Consider the following 9,678-nt stretch of genomic DNA (forward strand, 5'->3'; position numbering starts at 1 on the left):
CAGCTTTGAAGCTGACCAAGGAAGGAAGGAATTCTCAGCAGATTTTTAGGACTTCTCTGCAACTCTCCATGGTCAGGGAACTTACCAGCACAAATCCACACCACCCAACAACTTAACAACTCTAAATTGTAATCTGTGTGTTTTCTACCTGGAGAGGCTGTCATTCTCTTCTTTGGCTCTATTTCTCTTCTTTATAGTTTGGAAAAATTCTCTCAACAAGACAGCTGGGGTGAATGTTACATACCAGGCTTTTCTTTCAAGGATTGTAGGCATTCCCAGGTTACTGTCCAAGAGCCACAGCAGTGTCCTTACATATAGTAGATAATCAGATTTAACGGTTATGTGTGATGAGAGGGTAAGAGCAGCTACTGTGTCACAGGTGAAGTTCGTGCACACCACAAAAATAGTTCTAACAGCTCTTGTGAATAGATATTTACCTGGTATCTGTGGTTTATTTGTCTTGTCTGATTTAGTCCCCACAGAAAAGTGGTGAGGCAACAAATATTATTAACATGGTTTTAGCTGAAAAAAATGGAGAGCTGTGAAACTTAAATAATTTGCTTGAAAATCATCAAAGCCTTTATTTGAATACCAACATTCTCATTCTAGAGTCGGTGCCCTTATCGATTGCATAATTTAGAATAGTGTAATTTAATTAAGGAATATACAAATGGGCTGGTGCACACAAAATAACTTTGTAACTCAAGTTTTGCAATTCTGGCACAGAAACATTGTTAAAATCAAGAGAAATATTTTGAAATTGAGCATATAATTTTTGACAAATAATACACTTCATATTATTCAGGATAGCAGAGAGTTCCCATATGCCCTCTACCTATCTCCTTATTTTTGGCAACTAAAGTCCATAGTTCATTCAGATTTCCTTAGTTTTAGCTAATGTATATTTTTTATTCCAGGATGTTATATTACTTTTAGTTTGTCATGTCTCCTTATGTTCCTCTTGGCTGTAACAGTTTCTTAGACTTGTTTTTGATGAACTTCACAATTTTGAGGAGGATTGTTCAGATATATTGTAAGATGCCCTTCTGTTGAAATGTGTGTAATATTTTCCTCATGATTAGATTGGGGTTATGGGTTTTGGGGAGGAAGACCACAGTAGTCAATGCCATTTCATTACATCGTATCAAGAACGTGTACTGTCAACATGATTTTTCAATATTCATGTTGACCTGGCTTTCTTAATTTTAACATTAAACATTTTTGTTATATCATATTTGGAATACACAAAGGAATATATGTATATATACATATATATACATACACACATTTTTGTGCGGATGATGATAAAACGATCAGCTATAACTCTCCCCCACCCTGTTCCCCTACCTCCTCAATTAAAAACACTGGCTTTCATATCTACTGGCAGCAAGAAATGATTTTTTAAATATCTGTTTGAATTTGCCTTTTAAAAAAATTGAATTAGCAATGCTTTTATAGAGATAGTGAGTTTTGAGATGAGTTTGAACTCCATACATTTTTGAACACCTCTTTGTACAAAATAGAATTTTCTGAATATAGGTGGTTCTCACCATCTTGCTTAATCACTTTTTGAATTTCCGTATTTTTCAGAAATAAAATGAGCTTAAGCAGAAAGGGAAAATAGTGGAATAACATAGGTTCTTCTCACTGAATTAAACATCATTCCAAATGATGCCTATAGAAATTGCACAAATAAATTAACCTTTGAAAGAGCATTCTTAGGGGCGCCGGGTGGCTCAGTGGGTTAAAGCCTCTGCCTTCAGCTCAGGTCATGATCCCAGCGTCCCGGGATCGAGCCCTGCATCGAGCCCTGCATCGGGCTCTCTGCTCAGCAGGGAGCATGCTTCCCCCTCTCTCTCTGTCTGCCTCTCTGCCTACTTGTGTTCTCTGTCGAATAAATAAATAAATCTTTTTTTAAAAAAAAAGCATTCTTAAATTCATTAAAGATGTATAAGTTTGATAGGGAGCTATCAAAATGAAAATAGAAGATTTGTTCTAAGATTTAGAAATACAGTTTTTCTAGCCCTAGGATCTTAAAACAGATTTTCCCCTTCTTTGTGTGTTGCTCTGCTGCTTTCATTATGACAAGTATAAACTGGTTTCAAAGAGGCTATACAGATAGTCTTTTTCTGTTTATTTTTAAAGGAGAAACTAATTTTCATCATCTGTTCTATGTTTCAATTTAGTAAATGAGATGGGCATAGATGTGTATTATAAACCCTGCATAATTGTAATTAATTAATCATTAAGAGTGACAGATTCATATTTAGAGTTAATTGATATTTTGTTCAGTTTAAGAATGTTTGTTTATGTATTTATGAATGATATCTGCTCCTATATAAGTGTATCACATTTTAAGCCCAAACATATTTGGCTTTAGAATGGTTTATGTGTGATTTAGGTCTTGTGATATTAAGGAAACCAGTATAGCATTTGAAATCCAGTACTGAAATGTTATTAATACTCACCTGCGAGACGCAAAGTAGTCACCATTCAATCCCTTGTGGGATTTCCCTAGGTCTACGCCTTAGAACACAATCAGGGAAATTGATGGAAAAGTGTAGCTTAAGCAGAGGTGGTCTCTCATCACCGTCCTCATAGATGGTGAACCTATATGCCTCTGGGCTGGTGAAGGTGTGGTAATGGAAAGGTTTTGATAATATACTTTGTACCATTGCCAGGCTTCCTGCCAAATATGCAAATAGGAGTAAGCAAAGTAACCCAAAAGTGGTCAATGTTAACAAATGACTTAAACAGAAAGGGTGATGATACCGCTATCATAGCCTCCTTTGCTCTGAGTTCGTTATAATTTATGGAGTGCTGCCCTGTGGTGGGCATTGAACTAAGTGTTCTGTATTCAAAGACAAAATGAAAAATTCTTCACATAAAGAAACTCATCATCTGGTGGAATAGATGGTCAACTAAAAAGACTATTAGAATTCAATGTGCTGGAGGAATTAATAGCTGTGGAAACAGAGAGTTGCCTCACCCATCTGGGCTGGGGGCTGGGGTCCAAGTGGATTGCAACCAGTGATAACTGAGTGGAACCACAAGGAATAACTAGGGTCAGCTAAGCTAGAAAGGGTGTGAGATAGCTTTCCTGGCAAAGGGATTCGCTGGGGCAAAGGAGGGGAAGTTTAGAAAAATACCTTGTTTGGTCAGTCTTAAGCAGTTCTGTGTGGCTTGGGGAATTGAGGGAGGAATATAAGGGAATGACAGGAAGAGGTTGGAAGGATAAAAAGGTAAAGAGTTCTGACTTGATCCTGGAGTTCGGAGGTAGCCTTGAAAGGATTTTAGGCAGAGCAGTGATGTGATCAGATCTCTATGTTAAAATAAGTATTCTGACTGCTGTGTGGGAAACGGGGCAGAAGAGGACAAGACTTCAGAGAGACTGTTTACGAGATCGTTCCTGTAATTTAGGATAGAGATGTTTTGCTGGCAGCACCAATTTGAATGGAGTAAATGGATTCAAGAAATGTTAAGAAGGTAGATGCAGTAGGTACCAGCGATACACCTAACACTAGGAAAGGGTATTAAGGATGAAGTCAGCATTTAGAAGTTGATTACCAGGTCCCTCTTTTCGAACCTAGCACAATTCATAATACAGAGACTCTAAAGATATTAGCTCTGTTTTGACTTTCCCTTCCCCTTCATATTATCATCCCTTCATCCCTCTCAAGAAACCTAAACAGTTGGAATAAACATATATTCATAAGCAAAATGATTTCACAGGCAAAACCACATTTTAGCAACTTGTGAGAAACTCATTTCACTAATGCGCCTGACCTCACTTCACAAACAGCAAGCCTTTTTTTATTTTTCCTCCCAGACTGGTGTTCAAAGTTTATAACAAAGTCTCTTATTGGGGAGCACGCAGAAAGATGAAGGAAAGGCTTGTATCATCAATGAAATATTCACACTTGTATGAAGAGCCAGAGTTGGTCAGATATAGGATTAAGGGGAATTCTTTTGTTTCATGCTGCTAGCATTTGAAAGTGTGTCAGTGTTTTCCTGGTATCTGCGGGAGATACATTTTGTATATAATGAAAAGTGCTTGCAAAAGCATTTCTCCTTTATTGGAGGGACCACGTACATACCAGTGACTGTCTGAGTTCCATAGAATGCCAAGTCCAAAGAGCAGGGGACCTTGAAAAGTGTCTCCCTGAACTCATAAAAACAGGAGGATAGTAGTTGAGAGAGGCTGATTGGGAAGATGTTGATCAAAGAGTACAAACTTCCAGTTGTAAGGGGATTATATATAGCATGGTGACTATAGTTAATATCGTATACTTGAAAGTGGCTAAGAGAGTAGATCTTGAATGCTCTCACTACCCTCTCAATGGTAACTGTATGAGGTGATGGATTAACTAATCTTTTTGTAGTAATCATTTCATAACACATAGGTATATCATAACATTACATTGTACACTTCACACTTACATAATGTTACCTGTCAATTATCTCTCTATAAAGCTGATGGGGAAAAAAAACTAAAAATGAAGAAATATTAAAAGAGTAAAGAAACCATTAAATTTAATGTGTGACGTATTTTCTTTTTAAAATAATTATTGTTTAATCCTTTTTTATTTCCAGGATGAGCAGAAGCTACAAGCAAGTTTAAGAGAAGGAGCCACGATTATTACCACTTTAATCAAAGAAAGAAATTCTGGACTTGTTGGTCAACTACTGATAGCATGAAGAACACAGAGAAAATTACGTAGTGGGTTTTTAGAAACATTTACCTAGGCATCTCTGCCATTCTTCCCTCCCTACTGCATATGGTAAAATGTTTAAGTTGTCCTTCATGTCTCACAATTTGTAGAATGTGATGTTTGGGTTATAGAAATGAATCCGTGTTTATATCTATGGGGAAAAAAAACACTTTTGTGCGTGTCCAATATAAATTAATCAGAAAATATGCAAATGGAAAGTAATAACCTTTACATAATCTTCTGCAAAGGCATGAAAAATCAAATAGAAAACGTGACGGGTGAGCTAATCCTCCTAGGAATGAAAATTTAGAAAACTTCAACTGTGATCTTATTTCTGTGTTAACTAGCAAATCACACTATCATAAAACTAGTAAAAAAAAATTAGAATTATTTTTAATTCTAAAATTGTCCTCTTACCAGGTGATATTTTGACTTGTTTTCTGATTTTTGACACCTTAAAAAAATAGAGAGATAACAGGGAACTCTGGTTCAAATATTTTCACTGTTGGGCTCACATAACTCTAGATCCATAAAGGAGATTTAGTTCCCTCCTGCTTTTTCTGTTTTAAAATTGTGTTTTTCCTTGGTTTATGAAAAATAATTTTGACTTATTTTAAAAAGTTTCTGATTTTTCTGCCTATACTTAAAAGAAGACCAGAAATCTTCATAAAAGTGAAATTATCTTAGTCTTTTCTGAAAGGTAGAGAGTCATAAATTATTTTTTGATATAGATACTGCTGTCTTTTTTTTATTTTAATTTTTATTTAAGTAGGCTCCATGCCCAGCATGGAGCCCAATCCAGGACCCGAACCCACGACCCTGAGATCAAAACCTGAGCTAGATCAAGAGTAAGACTCAACCGACTGAACCACCCAGGTACTCTGATCCTTTTAAAGTCTTTTAAAATCAAGTTCTTACTCTTTCAAATTTTTACTGGTATGTACATCTTAAAAGTGTAAATGATTTTCCCTTACATTAAATTTTGCAAAAAACGTATATACTATCATTAGCAATAGCTTTTATTCTATTTTTACATTTATGAAATCACATTAGGTCAGATTCCAAGGCTTAGGTTACTTGTGGAAACTATAAAAGTTGCATGAGGTGTTACCAGTTAAAAATAAACTGGAAGAATTTCTATGAAATCTCTTCTTAACATGTTGGATGATTTTCCCTGTTTTTATCTAGGACCTATATCAGTAGGAGAGTTTGTATTTTACATTTAAGTAATAGTAGAATATAATGGACGTGAAGTAATTGCTTCAGTTCATTCTCCTAAATGAAATACGTTATTTCAGTGTAGCTTAGATCTAAATTCCTGGGCTTGCCACTTTTTTTTCTTTCTCTTTCTCTAGGGAGGATAAAAAATTATAAATGATTTAATTCAAAATTGTGACGTTGAAAGTATGTGGGCAATGTGTAGATTTCTGGCTAGAACGTCTGGGTCGTTGTTAAGGTAGTGGGCTGAGTGTGTTGTGAAAAGGTCCACCCCTACACGTTCTGAAGTCTTCAGGTGAAACTGTTTTAAGAAATTCGGAAGTGGATATAAAGGCAAATAGGAAAATATTGTCAGGGTTTTAAAGAGAAGGTGGTTTTGAGTAAAAGGCAAAAACTGTGTCTATGGCACAGCAAAATTACTATATGGATTGAGTGCTGGTTAAGTTACCTTAAATTTCAAATTATTAATGGTCTGTTAAGCCAGACAAGAATTTATCTGGAAGCGATGACTAATGACTTTACCCTAGGCAAGGGGAATATTTAGTATAATGAGATTTTAGGTAATAAAATATTAAATTATGACTGAAATAATCACTGTTGTCATCATCACCATTATCATAGCATTTGATTTTTTTCCTTACAGTTTACAAATTGATTGTCAGCTTTGAAAATAATTTAAAGAAGTCTCCCCACATCCTTTATTGTGTAGATGGAAATTGAGGTTCAGTGATCTTAACTACCTTGTTGAGAGTCATGTGACTGCCTAGTAACAAAAGGTAGAGATTAAACTCAGGACCAGTGAAAATAAGTTTGAAGCTCATCTCCCTGTTTAATTATGATGCTGGCAAAGGCCATCCAACTGAGAGGCTCTGGGAAGTAAGCCAGAGGCTCCTGGTGAACCTTGGAGGAATGGTCAAAGAAGGACAAACCATCCCAATGACCACAGGAAAGTTCTGAAGCTTGTGACTTTCCAGCTCTCTTTCAAACATACAGAAATTTCAGGTAGGGGTGAAGGGAATGGAGAAAAATTTTGGCCAAGAGAGAGGGATAAATTTGTTCTTAGTGTTGAAGAGATCCAGAGGCAACTTTGTTGGTAAATTTCCATCACTGCTTCTTTCATGGGAACTATTTTCACTTTACTTTCTAAAATGTCTTTTAAAATAATGGTAAGTTATGCTTCAGCATTGCTCAAATTGTTTTCTACCTGTGCAAAATTTTGTGAATGACTATTTACTTTTGGAATGTTTGCTAATTAATTAAATGTAATTTAGTTAGACTTTTGTGGAATTTAACAGTGTGATCAGTGGTTTGGTTCATGACATATTGGTAAGAGGTACAGGTTTTTTTTTTTTTTTTTTTTTCATAAAACTGCTCAATTTAAGAGAGAACTTGTTGCAAGTATATGAATTTACAGGTAAGAATTAGACCCCTATATTCTACCCAGAGCCATTCTTACTGTGGTCACTTCAAACATTTTACATTGGTTTAATGGGTAAACTCTTTTTTTTCATGCTGGTTATCATTATCAAATTTTACTTAATACACATAAATATAATGATCATTTTATAAATATCAAGTTGCAGTAAAACATTTTCTTAAATCTGTAAATTCTATTTCCTTTTAAAGTTGAAGCTAATTAGGCCAAGGAAGAAGAAATATTTGAATTAAAATGTTACAGCCATTTTGATGAAGAGCAAACTTATTTTCAAAGTTTAATTAAAAAATAAACAGAATAAATGAAAAAATATACATAATTTTAGGATTTATTAGTATGGTTTAAAATTAGTGAATTAGAACCAGCTGTGTGGATGGTTTGGGCATTGTACCATTTATGTATATTCTTATACATTTTTAGTTTCAAAATTGTAAAAGATGTATACATTTTTAAAGTGAAAAGTAACACACTATTAAAGATTCTCAGTGTATTCTTTCCTAACACAAAATATTACTGATTGATAAATAAATACTAACTGGTATTTTAAAATCCAATGGCAATTATCATTGATATTTAGTGTATATATATATACATATATATTTATATATATGTATATATATTTTATACTAACTCAGTTACAATGAAATAAATATAACATGTAATCTCAAAAAAATAACAATGTGATGTTTTATATTACAGATAGAATTCAAGATCAGATTTATTATTCTGTAGGATATATTAAAAATCTGCAAAATCAGAAGTCTCATTTAGATTTTTTTTCTTCTTCCCCTCATATTTAGCCTGTTTCCTAGCAATTACAGTGGTCGTTAAGGATATAAAAGTTCTCTTCAGTCACAAGTGGAAAAGAGTATTGTGATCACATAACAATGTCTGCATGGGCATAGTGGATTGAATCCTGGTTCAGAAATGTTATTTCTCTCCACTCAGCTCCCATGGGAGGAATGTATGTGCAGTTGTTGACTTTGAGATTCCTCGTGTAACCTGCTCTGACCAGTAGGGTGAGGCCGAAGTGGATGTGCATGACTGAGCTTAGCCTCGAGAGACCTTGCATGTCGCTGCTTGCTCCTTTCCACTTTCCGCTTTGCCCCCACCTCGAGAGAAACATGTCCTACCCGGCCCAGTGTCTCCGAAAGGAAAACAAAAGCCCCAATCAGTTGATCTCCAACTATTAAATCAACCAACGGATGAAGAAGCCCAGCTGAGATCAGCAGGGCTCCCTAGGCCAGTTGAGGTGACCTCCACCAGACAGGTGAGCTCAATAAATGCTCCTTGTTTTTTGCTAATATTGAGTTCTGAAACTTTTTGTTGCACGCCAAGTGGTAGTCAAGGAGAGAAGCCCTGTGTAGGTACATGACATATTTGTCCTTAAGAGCGTGGGATGTATTCGGAGACGCCCATGTCGCTAAAGCAGAGTGCTTATGAGGAGAATTGTTGGTCAGAGTCATGATCCCAAAGTATGAGAAGGTTCCGAGGGTTACCTCCTTCCCTTCTCAATACTCAGGAAAAGAGAAAAATAGACCTGAATGTTTTAGAAAAATTTACAAAAGAGTTTAAACTTTCTTAGGCCTAAGATGATTTTGAGTTAAAATACAGGAACTTAAAATAATAATAAAAGTGGCTAACATTTATTGAATGATTACTATTGTTCTAGAAACCGTTCTTCATGCTTTGCATGTACCTTTGTTTTTTCTTTGTAATAACTTTGTGTACTAGGTACTATACCATTCTCTATTTAAGAAAAAAAGAAACCAAAAAAGAAAAAAAAAGAAAAGAAACCATATTTAGACTCACCCAAGTAGCAAGTGGGAGAAATGAGATTCAGTTAGGCTTATCTCACTTTAGAGCTTATATTCCTAAACACTGTGCAATGCAATATTACAAAACATGCTATTCTAAGATCCCTTAAAAAATGACCCCTGAAGATGGGAATCTCAAATATCTTTTTTTTTTCTTAAATAGCAAGAGAAAAAAAAAAAAAAAAGGCTCCATCCCACTGTCCTTCATTGTTTCTATAGTGTTCCTTTCCTTTGCCCATCACTACCCGCAACCCCCAAGCATATTTTGGAACATCCCTGGATCTGTATAGGCCAGTGAAATCAACAAGGACTGGTAGCGACACACAGTTGGTATCAGTGCCATCTCTATAGGCTCTAAAGTTGTAAGAGTTCCCTCAGGCAGTGAATGATCAGACATACTTGAGTAATAAACGTGTAAGATGAAAAAGTAGAAGTAAGTACTTTCTTGATGAACCAGAGTTGCATAGAGACATTTGTGTCCCAGCAACACAAACCA

The 9,678-nt window shown here is 35.4% G+C and overlaps 1 protein-coding gene across 2 annotated transcripts in view; it reads left to right on the forward strand.

Moving 5' to 3' along the window:
- The window catches only part of CRPPA (CDP-L-ribitol pyrophosphorylase A), a 289,217-nt gene extending 283,829 nt beyond the window's left edge, over nt 1-5,388 (forward strand). For both annotated transcript variants that reach the window (XM_032873929.1, XM_032873920.1), the window contains one exon: nt 4,594-5,388. In XM_032873929.1, coding sequence (XP_032729820.1) covers nt 4,594-4,698 — 105 coding nt within the window. In that variant the 3' untranslated portion in view covers nt 4,699-5,388. The remainder of the gene's footprint in view (nt 1-4,593) is intronic.
- The last annotated feature ends 4,290 nt before the right edge of the window (nt 5,389-9,678 follow it).

The sequence above is a fragment of the Lontra canadensis genome, unplaced genomic scaffold (genome assembly GCF_010015895.1).
Source record: "Lontra canadensis isolate GAN:19392208 unplaced genomic scaffold, GSC_riverotter_1.0 scaffold2, whole genome shotgun sequence".
Taxonomy (NCBI): Eukaryota; Metazoa; Chordata; class Mammalia; order Carnivora; family Mustelidae; genus Lontra; species Lontra canadensis.